The 20,160-nt window shown below is 38.5% G+C and overlaps 2 protein-coding genes across 2 annotated transcripts; one reads left to right on the top strand and one right to left on the bottom strand.

Moving 5' to 3' along the window:
• Nucleotides 1–2,697: 2,697 nt before the first annotated feature.
• Nucleotides 2,698–7,442, top strand: LOC130739998 (potassium transporter 6-like). Its single transcript, XM_057592477.1, has 8 exons — nucleotides 2,698–2,856; nucleotides 3,008–3,503; nucleotides 3,758–3,811; nucleotides 4,814–5,074; nucleotides 5,332–5,384; nucleotides 5,649–5,769; nucleotides 5,860–6,114; nucleotides 6,286–7,442. Exons 1-8 carry the CDS (start codon nucleotides 2,827–2,829, stop codon nucleotides 7,341–7,343), a joined length of 2,328 nt encoding a protein of 775 aa, XP_057448460.1. The 5' UTR covers nucleotides 2,698–2,826; the 3' UTR covers nucleotides 7,344–7,442.
• Nucleotides 7,443–12,415: 4,973 nt separating this feature from the next.
• On the bottom strand, nucleotides 12,416–14,131 carry LOC130737087 (uncharacterized). Its single transcript, XM_057588857.1, has one exon. It carries the CDS (start codon nucleotides 14,129–14,131, stop codon nucleotides 12,416–12,418), a length of 1,716 nt encoding a protein of 571 aa, XP_057444840.1.
• Nucleotides 14,132–20,160: the final 6,029 nt, after the last annotated feature.

The raw sequence follows: 20,160 nt of genomic DNA, 5'->3' as shown, positions 1-20,160 counted from the left end.
ACCAAGATTTTTCTTCTCTTTCATGCTTATAAATAGGACCGGAGGGAGTATGAAATATTTTTGATTGATAAAATTTAGTTCACCCTATAATTTTACAGCAACTGACGCCATATTTAACCCTTTATTCTCATATAATCATCAAGTCAATAAAGTTAGAATAATATTTACCTTACCATCCTTTTTCACTTTCACTTTATTTTAATGTGAAGAGAAATGAGCGAAATTAGTGGTATGATATGTGATGTGATAAAAATTTAGAGAAAAATAAAAGAAAAAAAAGTAAAAATGAAATGATAAAGAAAATGAAGTATCAATGTATCATTACTCCAAAACTATAATATTCAATTTAAATATTCAAGAGACAGGTAAATCTTATATTGTAGGTGATTAGAGACGGAACCTGATTACCACCACTAACATGATGACAAGAGATACAGAAAATAACCTGCATCACTTTCAAACGAATGGTAGAGCACAACAAACTGTTAAAAAGGACCTTGTGATAGTGAGGAGTACATGTAGCTCATAATCTTTAAGTGATTATTATTTATATTACACAAAATGGAACATATGTGGTTAGTTATTAACCCTATTAGTCAATTAAAACAACCAATAGATTGATTTCATTAATGTACATTTGTCATTAAATTGATTATGGGGTGCATAGTCATTAAGTCCTCAAAGTTTTGGTGGTGTAATTTTTTGAGTCTTGCTACATGGCACCACTAAATTCCTTGCACATCACACACAATTACACAATACACATGATCCAGTTATTGTATTGAACACAAATTTTATTTTTAAAATTTTAAAATTCAGCAAAATATAAATAGAAGTTTGGGAAATATATAGTCGTGCCTTCTCGTGCTCTCCATCCCTTGTGACATTCAGTATTTCTCTAATTTTTTGGTATGGATTCGAATATTCCATCTTTTAATGAAATTTTAAATTCAAATCATTTCCAATTCAGAATTCCTAAAAAACATAAAGTGATGATTTTGTGCCATATATAGCAGATTATGGTGGGATTTCTATTACGAGATAATAATAGTTAAGGTTAGAAGTATTTTGCTAAATGCCTTAGAATGAAAGGAAATATAATATTCAAATTCTATTTTATATTTTAGAATCATTTAAAAATAAAATGAATTGGATATGAAATTAAAAATCACATATATTAACTCTATTAGTATTTGCACATCAAAACCTTCCTTTTCCTTTGCCCTTTTATTTTCACCATTCAAAACAGAAGTTGAGTTCCTTTGCCTACTAGTTGTCAGCTTTAACAGACAAAGCATCAAACTTTATCAAAAAATGGAAAATGAGGAAGAAGATAACTCACAAGATACTCGGTTATCCATTCCATTAAATTCATATTGATAAAACTAAACGAAAAGAATTGAAACAAAGATAACAATTGCAACTTTACAATTTCAGCACAAGCTTATGTTTATCCTTATCCATTTTCTTAGTTTAATAAGCTTATGCTTAGATAGTTAGATTATGGGTACATTCATCACTAGTTCATACCATTGTTACAAATACTATTACTCACTTGAAAATTAAGATACATACACACAAATCTCAGATTTCAGGGAGTTATGACACTGACACTATTCATTTTGCTTACGACAATATGGAGAAGATGAAGCTCTTATCAGCTAGCAACACTAAACAACAGCCCATAAGAAAAGGCAAAAAACTTGTCACCAACCCCACCACCAACTTCAAATTGATTTTTTTCTCACTCTTATTTAAACCCTTCCTCTGTTTCTCTCTTTCTCTTCCTCTCGCTTTCTCTAGAAAACACACGCAACCTTTTCATCTTGAGCAGGTTTTCAAAATTTGACACCAATTTTCGTGTTAGCTTCTCAAACAAGAGAACATGTTTCATTAAAAAATGGTTTTAGCCTCTTCATAGCAACAAAATAAAATATTGGAATTTGATCTTTCGTGACCAACTTCCTATCATATTTTTCAAAAAAACTCCATGCTAGCTGGGATGGTCATTTTCTCAAAGTTTAATATTCATGTCTTTTTAAGAAAATTAGATTCCTTATTTTTTTTAAACATTTAGTACTCGGTCACTCTTTGGATGTCGCCAAATTCAGGATTTAATCACAATTAAAACTCTTCATCCCTCTTTCAGAATGTATTGTGTAAGATTGAATCCGAGATTTCTTTCCACACACTTAGTCTGCGTTGAAACTTAGCTACCGCTATAATATAGATTCTTAATTTATTTATTTGAAAACCCAATTGTGGATCTGGAAAGCTTTTAATTCATAGATATTAAATTATACTCCCTCCGTCCCTAATTATAAGCTAACATTGAGACTTTTTTGTGTCACTAAATATAAGCTAACCTTGCAAAAGTTAATATTTCTTTCCATATTCACCCTTGCATTTATTGGTAGTGGAGCACCACCATTAGTAGTACAATGATGAAAAAGTATTATCATAAATAGGGGTAAACATAGAAAGTTGTACATTTTTTTTGAAAACCAATGCATCAATTAAGGCTTTCTTAACAAGTGTGATTTTTACAACTTTAGCTTATAATTAGGGACGGAGGGAGTATAGATTAGATTAAATTTAAAAAATAAGAAAATCAGTTTTTTTCTTTTCTTTTTCTCCAAGATTAAAATTTTCTAGGCACAAAATATATAGAGATACAGAGTATATATACCTTGATTTCTTCTATTAATCTCTCATCATCAGTGTCTGTTTTTCCAACTGGGGAGGTAGTTTCAGCAATTGGGTCACCAAAAATTCCATCAAATTCACTTCAAAAATGCTTCTTTGAAACTTTCGAGTGCGCATGTGATGGATCTGGAAGGTGGAACTCGTTCAAAGGTAAGAGATGGGCATGCTCGAAAACGTCTTAAGTTTCGATTTTTCCTTCAATGGTAGATTCTATTTCCGATTCCAACAACGTTGTCACTGTTGGGTCAGAATGCGGCGTTGGCGGCACTGTCGTTTTCTTCTGATAGTTTGAGTTTTGCAGAGAGGAGGAGAATCATGGAGAACTGTTCTCACTCTGGCGTATCAGAGCCTCGGAGTGGTGTACGGTGATTTGAGCATTTCGCCGCTGTATGTTTTCAGAAGCACTTTCGCGGAGGATATTGGTCATACACGGAGCAACGATGAGATTTTCGGTGTTTTGTCTTTGGTGTTTTGGACTGTGACGTTGGTTCCTTTGATGAAATATGTGTTCATAGTGTTGAAAGCGGATGATAATGGTGAAGGGGGCACTTTTGCTTTGTATTCTTTGCTGTGTCGGCATGCTAGAGTTAACTCGCTGCCGAATGGCCAGGTGGCGGATGAGGAGTTGTCTGAGTATAGTAAGGATGTGAGTGCGGCACCGCATAGTGGTAGTTTTGGGAGCAAGCTCAAGTGCACGCTTGAGAAGCATAAGGTTCTGCAGAGGATTTTGCTTGTTTTGGCTTTGATTGGAACTTGCATGGTCATTGGTGATGGCATCCTTACACCAGCTATCTCAGGTAATTTATGTTATGAGTTATGACCATGAGTTTGAAATGGATGAAGATTTTCTGCCTTATTTTGGTGTTTTGCTTCCATGTCTCACCAATCAAATTGTGTCATCTAGGATGAGTATTATTTGATTGGTTTTTTAAATGAATTTGGACAATTTGATTGGGGGAAGAAGACAGCAATTGGGGAGAGAGGATTTCAATTCAAACTTTGGACTTTTTTTTGTTCTGATAAGTTATTGAATTTACTTGATTGACTGCAGTTTTCTCAGCCGTGTCGGGATTAGAGCTTTCGATGTCCAAGCAGCATCATGCGTGTAAGTTTATCTTGTGTCTGATTATTAGTTGGTTTAGACTTTAGAGCGTAGATAAGGATCATAATTGAATGTTTTATGGCATAATTTTCTTGCCGGATGATATGATCATAGCAGATTCCTATTGACTTTAACATGTTATATGCTTTATTCTTGTTACCATCATTCAAATTGAAAAAGGGTCTTTTTCTCCAATGGCTTTCTTTAGATTTTATTACACTACTAGTAATTTATATCTTCAGTTTGTATGATGATGTCCTACAGTATTTGGAATGTTTGTGAGAAGCTGTATGGAGGAGAGGACAAGAATGATGATGTATTTGTCTGTTCACTTTTAGGGTGAACTATATTTGTATATGGCATGTAACTTACATAACCAGTCTGAAGGTTTGGTTGGACCAGGAAATGAGGATGTGATGAGCTGTCACTTTAACCTTTTGGAGTTTCCATACTGGTTTCTCTTAAGTCTAGCATCAAAGGCCTTGAGTTATATGTCTATACATAAAATTCTATTTCAAGTCAACTCTGTATATCAGACTAATTCTGCTGAAATAGTGAGAAACAAGTCTTTTGGTGTGGGAGGGAGAGAGGTTAATTATCACACGTTGTTAATATTGTGAGTGGATTCGAATATATCAGACCTTTTTATGTGATTTTGTTAACTCAGCATTGTATGATTTTTATTTGATGAGGAGAAATCCCTTGTCAGATAGTTATTATACAATGACCGGACTTCTGTAAATGGGCATGTTCATTACGACTTTTTGTATTTGCGACAAATTAGAATTCGGTTCTTGAATAATGATCTTATGGGAAAGGATCAGACAAGAAAAAACAGAAAATTAGCTACTGACCCTCTGCCTCAATTTTTGTTTATCCATGCTATATCTTTTTTGCTCTTATTTGCGCTTTAGAATTTTGATACCACTCTTCTCCTTTATCTAAGAGATGTGGCACATACCTGATACCTCACTGATAATAATTTCGGAACCTGATTCTTTGCAGATATAGAACTTCCAGCTGTATGCATCATCTTAACAGGCTTGTTTGCACTTCAACATTATGGCACGCATAGAGTTGGCTTCTTGTTCGCTCCTATAGTTATGACGTGGCTTTTCTGCATCAGTGCCATTGGAATATATAATATATTTTGGTGGAATCCTCATATATACAAAGCACTCTCTCCCTATTATGTTTACCAATTTATAAAGAAAACCCGGAGAGGAGGATGGGTGGCCCTTGGTGGAGTTTTGCTGTCAATAACAGGTTTGTAAGTTTACTTGATCATTAGCTTAGGTAGTGTTTGGAACACGGCACATGAACATAATAGAATGAGACAACCTATTCTATTCTGTTCTCTTCGGTACCACTTGTAGAACCAAAATGAATTACTTTTTTACTTAATATCCTGATCTGTTCTAATTTTAATATATACCAAATATAGAATGCAACTCTCTAAGATGTCTATTAAACATTTCCTTAGAGTGATGCCCATGTTCACTGTTTCTATTGCACTTCTACAGGATCAGAAGCCATGTTTGCTGATCTGGGGCACTTTTCACAATTATCAATCAAGGTATGCTCTTAAATTTGGTTTCGTTTGACGTAGGATAAGTGGATCCACCAAATATTAGTACATTCACACTTTGACAGCTTGAAATTTCTTTCCAGTTGGATTGTTATCTTGATTGGTTCACTCTAGATGTTGTAATTTATCATCCTAGTTAAGTGCTAACATCACTTCTTACTACATGATTGGTGCATGATAACTTGTTATATTCACATTGGCTTTAGTTATATAGTTTTGGAAACGCCTATTTAGTTAACATCTCTTCTGCAGATTGCTTTCACTTCTGTGGTGTATCCATCTTTAGTTCTCGCATATATGGGGCAAGCTGCTTATCTATCTAAACATCATGAAATTGATGAGCGTCATTTCAACTTTTATGTATCTGTACCAGGTAAGTGGTATAGCTTGTTCTTTATTTGGAAGAAAGTACACGATGGGGGATTTGTCGGCTAATTGACTGTTTTCATGCTTTTGCCTTCAGAGAAATTGAGGTGGCCAGCTCTGGTGATAGCCGTACTCGCTGCAGTGGTGGGAAGCCAAGCCATCATCACTGGAACATTCTCAATTATCAAGCAATGCTCTGCGTTAAGTTGCTTCCCAAGAGTTAAAGTGATTCACACTTCATCCAAAATTCACGGGCAAATATACATCCCTGAGATCAATTGGCTATTGTGGCTCTTGTGTTTGGCTGTAACTATCGGTTTCAGAGACACAAGGCGTCTTGGTCACGCCTCAGGTATGACAATTGCAATTTCTGTACATATATTTTGCAACAATACGCTCTCTCCTTTCCTATTTATAAGTCATTTTTAACTAGTTCTTTAGGATTAAGAAAAATAGTTACTAACAATAAATTTGTAAAATTTGTTATTAACTAGCATCTGATTGAATCTACCTTGCACAACAGGTTTGGCAGTTATCACAGTCATGCTAGTCACCACCTGTTTGATGTCACTGGTTATTGTACTATGCTGGCACCAGAATGTTGTCCTTGCCCTTGGGTTTGTTTTCTTCTTTGGCACCATTGAAGCTTTCTTCTTCTCTGCTTCTCTTATCAAGTTCCTAGAAGGAGCTTGGGTTCCCATTGCACTTGCTCTTATATTGCTCACTGTCATGTATGCTTGGCACTACGGCACACTCAAAAAGTATGAATTCGATGTTCAAAACAAGGTTTCCATCAACTGGCTCCTCGGCCTAGGTCCCAGCATCGGCATTGTCCGAGTGCGCGGTGTCGGTCTCATACACACCGAGCTAGTGTCCGGAATTCCCGTAATCTTCTCCCACTTCGTCACCAACCTGCCAGCCTTCCATCAAGTCCTAGTTTTCCTCTGCATCAAACACGTGCCGGTCCCACATGTTCGGCCTGAGGAACGGTTTCTAGTAGGCCGCGTGGGTCCGAGACATTTCAGGCTCTACCGGTGCATCGTGCGGTACGGATACCGCGACGTCCACAAGGATGATATCGAGTTCGAGAACGATCTTATATGCAGCCTAGCGGAGTTCATACGCTCTGGAAGCGCCGGATTAAATAACTCTCCAAATGATGAGCCAGAGAAAGATGATAAAATGACAGTTGTTGGGACATGTTCTACACATTCCTTCTCAATGAGTGAGGATCATGTGGATAATGTTGATAATGTGGCAGGGACATCAGAGGTTAAGGAGATAAAGTCACCCCAGGTGGCCCAACAGAAGAAAAAGGTGAGGTTTTTGGTACCAGAGAGCCCAAAGATTGATTTAGAAGCAAAGGAAGAGTTGGAGGAGGTGATGGAAGCAAGGGAGGGTGGTGTGGCTTACATTATAGGACAGTCTTATATGAGAGCTAAACCAGGGTCTGGCATGCTGAAGAAGATAGCTATTAATTTTGTGTATGAGTTTCTAAGGAGGAATAGCAGGGCACCCTCTTTTGTGCTTAGTGCTCCTCATGCATCATCTCTTGAAGTTGGGATGATGTACCAAGTATAGATTTTTTTTTTAATTTTTTTTTTTATTTTACAAAAGATAGAGTTGTCATGTAAATATTTTCATCTTTATATAGATAATCAAAAAGCCCTCACAAATCAAGTAGTGATGCAAAGATTGTGTACAAATTTTGGTCAGTTTTGCCTCAATATATTGCGTCATCTTTTTATGGGGATTACTCTTTGCAGTTTGCTTCACCTTTTTTTCTTTCCATTCACACCACCTGAGTAAGCTTCCCGGAATGGTAAAGGGTGGGGGCGAATAGACAAAAGTGGAGTATGAAAAGTAATGTCCTCTTTTTATTACATCTATGATCTATGAGTGTGTTTGAATTAGCAGAATTGGATCTGGCTGAATTTGTTTCAGTATATGTGAGTTTGAGTGATGTAATTTATGTTTGGATACATTTATTAAGAATTGATTTTTGTAACATAATTTTGTTTGGATAATTTTGGTTAGATTTAATTGTCCCGTAAATGTGAGTTTGAGTGATGATTTATGTCTTAACACTTACTCTTTTTTTTCTTGTGAAATTTTACTTTATAAGAATACATTAAGTAGATAGATTTTTCTCAATAAATGTTTTTTCATATGCATCACCCAGGAATCGAGCCTTAAACTATTTAAGAGTCCAACTATCTACTAATTGTGCAGTTATGTTATACTATCTTAACACTTACTATTATTCATCCAATCAATATATTATATCACCCACATGTTCTAATAATAATGTTACTCTCCCATTGACGTCCAGTTTAGTAAAACCTTAGTTTTACTTCTCGTTGCTCCTTCCTCATCATCCCAACCGTGATTCTAAGTTAATATCTATTTCTTTAGATCGGTTTAAGAACCAATAGTTTTTATTTCTGGCTTTAAATTCATGACTCAAATGCTTTGATGTTGTTATAGGTAAGTTTTTTTTTTTTTGGTACATTGGCTAAAGAAAAAACAAAACTAAGGCCTCTTAAAGGCTACACCCGACGCATCCGCGAGAAGCAACAAACCCAAGTCTGGAGAAGGTTGATCAATAGACACAAACTCGTGATCTTGCCCAGTGCCATGCTTAGCTAAGAAGTCCGCGCACGCATTTCCCTCTCGTAAAATATGATGAATGTCCACCAACCAATCTCTGGCCAAAAAATCTTTAATATCCCAAATAAGAGAGACATATAAGTGCTGAGTCGGAGGCACCGACAAAACTAGATTCACGGCATCCATGGAATCCGACTGACAATCAACCACCCTATAGCCCCGCTCCCAAGCCATAGACAGCCCTTGGAAAATTGCTAGTAACTCCAACCGCAGAATGCAAGTCTCCTCCAGAAACCCGAAGAAGCCCCCCTGCCACTGCCCCTGGATGCTCCTAAAACAGCCTCCAAAACCACCTCGGCTTGGCACACCGCGCACGCTCCCGTCAACATTCAACACCACACCGTAATCCAATATGGGCTCCCATTTAACCAGGCGCGGGGGAGGACGAGGGGCATCGATAGCAGGAACAAACGCTGTCTCAAGATCATGCCTCATGGCATCAATGTTGGAGCTAATAACTTGCACCGGCAGCATCTTATGCTCCAAACACCAGATACAACGCGCACGCCACACCCACCATAGGGTAGCTATCGCCAACGGGTCCGATGCAAAGATCAGAGCACGCAGCCAGACTTTAACATCCGAAATCGAAAACGAGTCACCGTCTGTATCAAAGCCCATTATACGCCAGATAGCACGAGCCAAGGAACAGTCCCTGAGGCAGTGCAGAGCCGTGTCTTCGTTCGCCGAACACACACCGCAGTTTGGGTCCTCCGCCATACCCCTATGGAAACGACAAGCATTAGTAGGCAACGCGTCCTGAAAAATTAGCCAGATGAAGACAGTACACTTGAGAGGCATATTGCACCGCCACACCCAATTCCAATCAACCACAGGATTATCCATTGACGTTCTTTGTGCCAGGAGCCACTGATAACCTGAAGCTGTTGTATAAACCCCTGACACATGCCCTTTCCAACGGAACCCATCCTGACCATGACCATTCAAGTGGGGGGATAACCCTCGAATTGTGTTGACCACCGGATCCGGTAGCCTAGTCCACAACCACTCCAGGTTCCAAATCCCATTCTGCCAGATATCTTTAACCCGAAGATCCACATCATGAATGTCAACAAAAGGCACCACTTGACATAGTGGAGTGGAGGAGCACCAAGGAGAATACCAGAAAGACGATAGACCATCTCCAACCTGATATTCGAACCCATCACGCAGAAAATTCCGAGCCTTGACAAAAGCCTTCCAAACAGGAGACCCTGGTTTGTCCTCAGCAGCAAGAAACTCATTATTCTGGAAGTACCTCGCTCTTATCATGTCCACCCACGGCTTGTCCTGATTGATAATAAGCTGCCAAACCTGCTTCCCCAAGAGAGCAACGTTGTGGTCGCGGGCCTTTCTTAAACCTAGACCTCCAAATTTTTTCGGACAAGCAACACGATTCCATCCCACCAAGTTGATCCCTCGCCCACTTCTGTCTTTCCAAATGAAATTTTTAACAACTGAATCCAATTTATCACAAACACCTTGAGGAACCCACACCTGACTCATGCAATAGGCCGGCATGGAGGACACCACCGATTGCGCAAGAGTTAAGCGGCCTGCCCTGTTGAGGAGCTTGCATTTCCAATCAGCTAGTCTAACATTAATCTTATCAAAAATATAATCAAAATCTCTTGCTGTGATCCGCCGCTGAAAAATGGGGAAACCCAGATACTTGCCAATCTCATTGGTAAACTGAAAGCCTGCTATACCAGAGATTCGATTTTTCTTCTGCAGGCTCATGCCATTGCAACCCATAATTTTAGACTTCGCTTCATTGACCTTCATGCCAGATGCCCGACAAAATAAATCTAGCAAGTCCTTCAGAACTCTCACTTGATTATTTCGAGCCTTAACAAACAACAAGACATCATCAGCGAAAAAAAGATGGGACAAACCTGGCCCATTACGAACAGTGCAAATAGGATCCCATCTTCCTTCCTGAACCGCAGTAGAGATCGCTGAACTCAACCTCTCCATACACAGAACAAACAAGTACGGAGAGAGGGGGTCGCCCTGACGCAGCCCCCGTTTGGCGGCAAACGACTGGCTACGCTCCCCATTCCAAAGAATGGACAACTGAGAGGCTGAAACGCAACGCATAATCAGATTGACACAAACCTGAGGAAAACCAAAGGCCACCAAAGTCTCTTCCAAAAACTTCCAGTCGATCCGGTCATAAGCTTTCTCCAGATCCAGCTTGAATACTAGATTCCCTCCTTTCTTCCGGACTTTCCTCTGATGATGTACAATCTCCTGCAGGGCAATCGCATTATCACTAGTACACCTTCCCGGGATGAAGCTGCTTTGCATAGGGCTAACAATATCATCAAGAACGGGTCTGATTCGGTTCACAAGAATCTTAGTTATCAGTTTATACAAGACATTACACAAACTGATAGGCCTAAAATCCTTATAAGACTCCGGGCACTCGCACTTTGGAATCAGAATCACCAACGTCTCTCCCAACTCCGGGTCAACTTGCTGGGTCTCAAACACATTTTTAATGTACCTGAAAACGTCATCCCCCACCACTTCCCAATAGGTTTTATAGAAAGCTGCATGGAAGCCATCCGGTCCAAGGGCTTTATAAGAACCCATTTGCTGAAGCGCTTGGAAGACCTCCCCCTTAGTGACCTCACGAACCAAAGAGGGGATATGATCATCCAGAATAACAGGAAGGTGAGGGGTTGCCAAGCAAGTTGTATCCACCTCCACCGTGTCTGCAAAGAGGGACTTAAAGAAATCAATCGCACCTTGCTGCAGCCTATCTGAATCATAGCAACGAGAACCATCCGAAAGAACAAGACTCGAAATACGGTTCCTCTTTCTTCTAACTACTGTTTGGGCATGAAAGAAAGCAGTGTTCCTATCCACATACTTGACCCATTTCTCCCGAGACTTTTGAAACCAGAGCATCTCCTCTTGGGCCAGAATATCATTAAGATCTTTTTTCAGCCTATCAAGTTGAAGAAGAAGGACTACTGAATCAACAATCTCAAGTCTGGCTTGGACAGAAGCGATACAATTCTCCACATGCTTCTTCCTACGAAATATATTCCCAAACGTCGTCTTGTTGAACTCAAGAGAATCAATTCTAACCTCATGAAGAGCATCTGGAATACACGGCCTCCCCTTAGCCCAAGCCTCAACCACGACATTACGGTAATGCGGGTGCAAAGTCCAGGCGGCCTCAAACCTGAAGGGGCGCTGGCCTCGACTCTCCACCTTTTTCCCACAGCGGAGAATAATGGGGCTATGATCTGAATGGAGACGAGGGAGAACTTCCAAGCCCCCCTCAGGGAAGGAGGTACGCCAAGTGATTGTCGCCATGGCTCTGTCTAGGCGTTTATGTAACGGAAATCTGCCCAAACTGTTTCTGAACCAAGTAAACTGAAGGCCTGTTGCCCCGATATCCATCAACCCACAACTATTAAAATTATCCAAGAAGGAACGGGCCCTAGCTGGAGAAAACAACCCACCTCTTTGTTCAGCCGAGGAAGCAATGTCGTTAAAATCTCCCAAGAGAACCCACGGATCATGCACATCATTTGCCACACTCCTCAGGTGATCCCACAGCAGCTGCCTTCCCGCTGGAATGGGACTCGCATATACCCCAGTTACCACCCAATGGCGAGAGCCAGAGGTGACTTTAAGAGAGATAGCCTGGGGATGAGACCAGAAACTACTGACAGCGAGTCTCACGTCGTTCCTGACCAAAGACCAAATCCCTCCTGCGTGTCCATGAGCTTCTTCTATAACCACAGGGCTGTAGCCAAGCTTGACCCAGAAATGATGAAGACGAGAAAATTGGACATGCGTCTCTAAAATAAAACACACTTCAGGATTATGCTTCTTCACCAAATCCTTCATGTGCCTTTTGGACACTGCATTCGCAGCGCCGCGAACATTCCATGAGAGAACTGAAAACTCTGGTTGTGCAGACATTAAAAACCAATGGGAGGGTAGAGGGGCCAATACTTGGTTTATTGCTTATCAGAGGGGATCTGAATAGCGTCTAGCTTAGGTCCCTGGACAGGCTCACTGTGCGGAACCTTCGTCACTTGGTCCATAACTGCTTTCTCGTTTGGTGGCCTTGACCTCGTTCCATTAACAGAAATATTCCCTGCTTGGAAAACCACCTCTGGATTCTCCTTGGCCATGAAGGAAGAGGCTGCTCCATTGATTTGGGGCTTGACACCATGCAGACGCAAGTAATCTCTAACTCTTGTGGCAGTGTCCTTCTCATTCGCAATAACAGAGTCAACACGTCCCACTTGAAAATCTGTTGATGGCACACTAAATTTTGAGTTCTGCGTTTTAAAATTCCCTTTTGATTCTAAGGTGGGACCCTCCTTCCTTTTTTTAATCCATACCTTTTCCCCAAAATCCATATTCAAATGGTGGACCCCACTAATATTCCCCATATCACCTCCAGCCGTTATTTTCTTTCCCTTATTGGTGCTGGGGCCCGCTTGATTTTCCACTTCAATGTTTTCCACAAATACTTTCTCCTTAGTACTAGTGGGACCCGCATGCTTCACTTTTGCCTTGATTGCCTCATCCTCTTTATTGAGAATCCGCACGTTGGAATTTTTAAATTCCTTTGACTTTGATTTCCCCTCATTCAATGATTTAGCCTGAGCTTTTGGACCCCGCTTCTTTCTAGAAACCACCAACCAATCTCCTAGGATCTCGGTCCCCTCATCATGGCCTGACGTTACCACACTTATTGCGGACTCAACATTCATTTTCCCTTCAGCACTCTCCGCTGAACTCGTGCCCATGATCACGTCCCCATATGAAACCGCTTCTGGAGCATTAATTGGCGTGTCCTGCCCCGTAACCGTCTTCTCTGTGTTGTCGGCCTGAGGTGGTGCCACCGGATGAGACGGCATGAACACTAGAGGCGCCGTCGTGCACTCTCTAGTCCGATGCCCATAACAACCACAACGGGAACAAATTATGTGCAACCCTTCATATTCAATCTTGTGCCAATGGCCTTCTATGCAGACCTTTCCAATCACCGGCATGGTCAGGTCGAGCTCTACGCAAATTCTGGCGAACTTCCCTCTCTCTGCCCTCAACGTATTGGAGTCCACTCGAATTGCCCTCCCCACAGCGGAGGCTACACCAAGGAGGTAACTCTCATCATAAAAGACGACGTTCAGACCGGGAATGCGAATCCAGGCCAACGTTTTTGTCACCTTGGCCACAGGGGACAAAAATTCCTTACTCCAGGTAGCCACCGCAAGGTAGTGGTCAAAGATCATCCAAGGCCCACCCTCCATGACCTTAGCTCTATCCGCAGCAATATCAAATTTAACCATATAGAAACCATTATCAATATCCAGGAGATCAAAATCTCCCACGAGTCTCCAGGTGGCCACCAGTCGTGACTTCAAGGTTCTATAACCCAGCCTTTTCCCCAACAAAGTAATCACCAATGCCTCCTGCCAAGGCGAGCACAGTTCCGTGATGACAGACGCATCCGTGATGACCTTTGGAAGCATCCTGTTACCATTCACATATTCTATCTTCATCTTACCTTGCGCGATGAGGTTCACAGTTTCCTTTGCTGGCGGCGCAATCTTACCTTCCATTAGCTTGTCACGGAAGGAAATTGATGCTCCACCACCCCCCCACGGAGGAGCCTGACAGTGGGGAGGCTCACCATCACCTTTAGGGCAAACCACCACCATCACCTTCGATTGGTAGCTATTTCAGTACTCTGATATTTAAGTTTTTGTTATAGGTAAGTAATTTGTTGAATGAGTAGATCATTAGAGTTTCAAATAAATAGATAAGACGGGTCCAGTTATAGAATTCCATCGCTTTTTATTGTTTAGGCTCAAATTTGGATTTAAGGTAATGGAGGCATTTGTTGGCAGGGTCTAAGTAGTTAAGTAAAATGGAAATTTGACTCAAAACCCTAAGTAGATTAATTAGAGGGTAAAATCCTACTTATGTTGAAATATGATTTAAATTGATGCCGATAAAAAAATGATTTAAAGTGTTTGAAGTTGAAATGATTGTTATTGCCTTATCGGAACCACATATGACGAGAGAATATTGAATATATTTGGTGTATTTTTTTTGAATTAATCGAAGAGAAAAAGGATTATGTACCGACAGCGTAAAGTTTAACACTGTCAACCAATTAGATTATAAGGATGTGTCACGTTAATTAATGAAATTAAATTTAAAAAAAAAACATATTTTCTCACATCCGTAAAATCTAATTGGTTAACGGTATAAAAAACTTTACACAAAAACTTTACACGGTTAGTGATCGAACAATTTTAGCATATTATTTGAATTCCACTTTGTAAGAAAAATTGGAATGTGATTCCTTATAAATAGATGAATTCTCGAGTGAATTGGTAAACAAGTAGGATCATGATAATTGGCAACCGATATTTAATTGAGGTAGTAATTATATTTTAAAATTAAGGCTTAATTGCACTTTTGGTCCCCCAACTATGGCCTTCCTGCGAAAATCGTCCCTAAACTTCAAAATTAGCAAAACTCGTCCCTCAACTATACACACAGTTGCACTTTTGGTCTTCCGTTAGCATTCCGTCAGAAATCTAACTGAAAATGATGACATGACCTTTCTTAATTAATTTTAACTGAAATTTTTTTTTTTAATTAAATAACAGCAGGTTTTTTAAAAAAAAAACAAAAGTATTTTTAAGAAATTCAAAAATACCTATTTATTAATTAATGATTAGTGAATTAGTTAATTAAATCTTCTTCTTTCATCTTAACCCTAAATTCATCTTCAACTTCTTCCTTCAGAACCCAAATTCCAGAATTTCATATCCCATCATTCATCTTCTTCATCCCTAAATTAAGAAACATAACCCATCTCGCCCTTTCCCTGCACCAGAACCCATCCCTAAATTAATTATATGCATAGTTACACCCTAAATTAATGATTAGAAACAGAACCCATCTTCTCCATCTTCACAGATCGATGAAAAGGAGAAGAAGGATGGTGGAGAAGTCGCAGATCATGATAGTGGGTTATAGGTCTCGCAGATCTGAGGATGGTGGAGAAGTCACAGATCTGAGCATGGGAGGGAGAAGGTTCTGGAAACTGTGGTGTAGATACAGGACATGCTTTGGAAACTGGCAGAGAAGGGTTTTTGAGTCGTCCTTTGAATTTCCAATTTGCTTTAATCAACATTTAATTGGGTTTATCAGCAAAGGTAACCAATTCTAAGTGTCTCGGCCTTGGCTTGCCATTCAAAAATTGTGCTACAAGATTGACAGAGAATGAGAGAAATTAATCATGGGTCGTGGGGTCATTGATTTGTGGTTGCAAAGTTGCAAATAATCAATTAACTTGGTCCAAAGTTTCCTGGACTATAATTAACGAGCACATATTTTATTTTTTTAAGGTATAACAGATTCAATGTGTCAGTTATTGATGGTTTGAGGATTTTTGTGGTGGTTGTTTGCTAAGTGTATGATGAAGATTTTGAAGATAGAGGAAGAAGATGAAAAATTTTGGAAAAAAATTGAGGTTTGATATTTTTGAGTTTGAAGAACTTGGATTTTCTGGAGAAGACCTATGGGGGTTATGGTATTCTTAGTGAAGCTTGGAGATGATGAATTTGGGAAGATGAAGAAAGAATGAAGGTTGTAGAGTTTTTGGTTTTGAAGAACTTAGATTTTCTGGAAAAAAAATGAAGAAGATGAAGAGTATGATGAAGATGATTGAAGGATGTATGAAGAAGATGAAGAAGTGGATGAATTTTTCTGGAAAAATCCAGAAAACGTTAGATTTGGATGGAAAAGTGAGGTGGGACCAAAAGTGCTAACGGGGGTTAACGTCAGGGAGGCAAAATGGGATTTTTAAAGTTTAGGGACTCTAATGACACATATCGCTTTCGTGGGGGACCAAAAGTGCAATTAAGTCTTAATTATATTATTAATATTTTTCAATTAAAATATTATTAAATAATACCACATCAGCAATCTGTTAGATTTATGACGGAATGCTAACGGAAGACCAAAAGTGCAATTGTGTGTATAGTTGAGGGACGAGTTTTGCTAATTTTGAAGTTTAGGGACGATTTTCGTAGGAAGGCCATAGTTGGGGACCAAAAGTGCAATTAAGCCTAAAATTAACGTTACTACTGTAGGCGGAAGTGTGAACGCTCCTCCAGCGTAAGTTTTCTTTGATTATGTATCCCCTTTTTGCTTTAGAGTCAACAACATGTTTGAATCAAAAAGCATTATACTATTATTAAAGAATAATATCTGAATTCATGTTGAATCCAAAAGCATCATACTATTATTAAAGAATAATATCTGAATTTAAGCACCGAATCTCAGCACAAAGCATTCTACTATTATTAAATTCAGATTTAATAGTAAAATCAGAAGTGAAAGTGGCACCGAATCCGCACAGTATTAATATATATTTGAATTGAAATATCTTCACCACAGCACAGTATAGTTATATATTTCAATTACAATAGAATTGATTAAGACTTTCTATTCTAATTGCAGCAAAACAAGGTCTTACGAAATTCCACCTAAAGGCAAATTTGGCCTCAATTCTGATGGGGGATTCGATCCTAACTTGAAGATGTGTCATTGCGGGCATAGTGAGAGATTCTGAATGCAGTTGGCATTACAGTTATTTTGCCTCATATCGCGCCACAAATCATCTCTCATCCTCCATCCTTTCGAAGACTTATACGCTCACTGTGAGTCTCCCCAGGTGCTACAAAAAAGGCATGCTAGATCTTATAGTGTACTCGGATTGCCAAGAGCTCGTTGATCGCATGAATGTCCCTCACACTATTGAGGAGCATCCATGCAATCAACAAACTCTTTGCAATCCGAGTACACTACAAGGTCTAGCATGTTGAAGAGACCAACCATGAGCGTATAAGTCTCCGAAAGGACGGAGGATGAGAGATGGCTTGTGGCGCGATATGAGGCAAAATAACTGTAATGCCAACGGCATTCGAAATCTCTCACTATACCCGCAATGACACACATCTTCAAGTTAAATCGAAGTCTCCATCAGAATTAAGGCCAAACTTGCCTTTGGGTGGAATTTCGTAAGGCCTGGTTTTTGTGCAATTAGAATAGAAAGCCTTAATTAAATGTATTGTAATTGAAAACAAAATATATACTATACTGTGCTGTGTTTAGGATCTTTCAATTCAAATTGATTTTGCTCACATCTACAGCTTCAAGAAGATCTTCAACTCACTCCAATTTGAAAAGGTGCCAAGAGACATCAATGCATCTCTGCAAACTCCCTTGTGAAACATGCCTACACACAAGAAACATGCCTACATGAATATGACAACCTTGACAAAATAGATGCAAATGGCTTGAAAGAGTTTCTTGACCAGGATAAAAAGCAAATTCCCTACCTGACAAGAACAAGAAGAAGAACAAGCCGCCGCCGCCACCAAACCCGACCAACTAGGTATTGTTATACTTTTAATGTTTTAAATTCTTCTTATTACTATGTTTTAAATTCTGCTTGTTGTAATTGTAATGATGTTAGTAAAAGTATGCTAATTGAACTGAAAATGCTATGCTAATTCTGGGATTATGATGCCTCTATTCTCTCCCAAGTCCCAATTCCTATCCTAATTCCAGTCTAAACCCTCTCTCACTCTCTTAGCCTATATATACTCAGATGGACTTCTATATATTTTTTAGGGCAGAAGCTGATGGATTTCTTAGAAGCTTGTTGTTGTAATTGTAGTATTATTCCTAGTTTGGCAAAAATATATAGAAGTCCATCTAGGCAAAATATATTCGCTCCACTCTAAATCAAACTACCAATTTACCATTGGAAACACTAAAAATTCAATGAATACAGAAGCAATCAGAGTAAGACTATCATATCAATTATCATCTGGTATAAAATATTAGGCTGAAGAAAAGGTACCTGCCTGAAAGGTTTTATTAAAGCGTTCTCTTCCTTCTTCATCAGATAATTTTGTACAGCTATCGTTGCTTGAGTCAATGTTGGAAGCTTGATCTTCATTTCTGCTATTTAGTTCATTGGTGCATGCATCTAGAGGGACACCAATTTTGGTCCCCATTAACTTTTCTACCACACTTTTATTGCCTTGTTTTAAAGGCTCTAGCTGCAGGTTATCAGAGTTCAGGTCCTTGAATGTTTTAATTCAATTCAATGTGGTCTTAATATACAGAGTTCAGGTAAACAAAATTGCATAAAAAGCACAGACAGACCAAACTGAGATAACTTGAAACACTGAACTTTTCCTTTGACTAACTTAAAAAAAAAAAATCAAAACCAGAGTTCAAATTTAACTAGAAAATTAAAGAAGTCCTAGCCTGTTTATTGATGCGCCCCCTTTCAGTGGCGAGCTGCGCTACCATATCCATGATGAACTTAGTTCCAGTATCAATTTCTTTTGCACTTGATAATTTTGTTTTTCTAGCTTGATCCAAAGAAGTTTTCAGACTCATTCTACTTAGTAATCTAGTTATTCGTTCCTAATTATAAGACCTTGTTTTAAATTTTTCATGTTCATAAATATAAGACATTTTACAATAATCTAGCAAAAAAGTATTCTAATCTAGCAAAAAGACATTTTACTATATATTTAAGTATCACAGCTATTACTGTACTTAATAGGAAAATGAGAGAAAAGTAGAGAATTTTCTGATTGTACTAATGTAATTGAAAGTATTTATTTGTAGTTACACATAATGTGAAACTAAGCCTCTAACTGTAATCGAGCTAAATAATATAACAACCAAACGACTAGATAACAGAAAAGGCTAACAGAAAATTGATTCTAACTACAATTAAGAGTAGAGTAATTGTTGAAATATTATACTATGTTTTAAATTCTTCTTGTTAATATAAAGCTTCTTGTTGTAATTGTAATGATGTTAGTAAAAGTATGCTAATTGAACTGAAAATGCTAATTCTGGGATTCTGATGCCTCTATTCTCTCCCAAGTCCCAATTCCAATCCTAATTCCAGCATAAACCCTCTCTCACTCTCTTAGCCTATATATGCTGATAAGTCTAGGGTCAAACCAGCTCTGTGTTAGATCTGGTACTGAGAACCTAACTTGACTAACAATCCTATCACTCTGAAACACATGTATGTTAGAAAGAGGACCAAAGCTGTGTAATAGGAATAGTTCCATTTAGTCAATATACATTTGTTTATCAGTATAAGTTATCTCAATTTAGCCTATTAGCCTACATTCCACTTAAATTTTGTTATGAACCATTTAATATCCTTTTGTTATAAGGTTTGGACCTTAAAAATTACATGTTTTTCTCTTTGTTATAATATAAAAGTAATAATTGGTTTCAAAAAAAAAATATACAAGTAATAATAATTATTAGAAAAACTTCATTAAAATCAACAAATAATTTACAATTTACATACTTTAAATATTACTATATATCTAAATTTGTATATAAAATATAATTAATTTAAAAAATTACTTTTAACATGTTTAGAACATAAACTTTTGACATGGTTAAGTTCATGTATTATCAATTCCAATCGCATTAATTATGTTTATTATATAATGTGCATCATTCACATACAATTATTTTGTTAAGCAAACAAAATCAGAGATTAAACCTCCGTGCATCGCACGGGTATAATCCTAGTAAGATGAACACAGTAAAACAGTAAAACAAAGTATAGCGAATTTATCCAGAATCAATATGAAACTGAATCAGAGAATTATAT

Source organism: Lotus japonicus, chromosome 2 (assembly GCF_012489685.1).
Source record: "Lotus japonicus ecotype B-129 chromosome 2, LjGifu_v1.2".
Lineage (NCBI taxonomy): Eukaryota > Viridiplantae > Streptophyta > Magnoliopsida > Fabales > Fabaceae > Lotus > Lotus japonicus.
The sequence above is the reverse complement of the archived record's forward strand: the minus strand, read 5'-3'. Positions and strand labels throughout refer to the sequence as shown.

Coding starts and splice junctions, on each gene's coding strand:
- LOC130737087 (XM_057588857.1), bottom strand. CDS start 14,131: ATGGTGGTGGTTTGCCCTAAAGGTGATGGTGAGCCTCCCCACTGTCAG.
- LOC130739998 (XM_057592477.1), top strand. CDS start 2,827: ATGGATCTGGAAGGTGGAACTCGTTCAAAG. Junction 5,385..5,648: donor TTTCACAATTATCAATCAAG/GTATGCTCTTAA, acceptor TCTCTTCTGCAG/ATTGCTTTCACTTCTGTGGT. Junction 5,770..5,859: donor CTTTTATGTATCTGTACCAG/GTAAGTGGTATA, acceptor TTTTGCCTTCAG/AGAAATTGAGGTGGCCAGCT.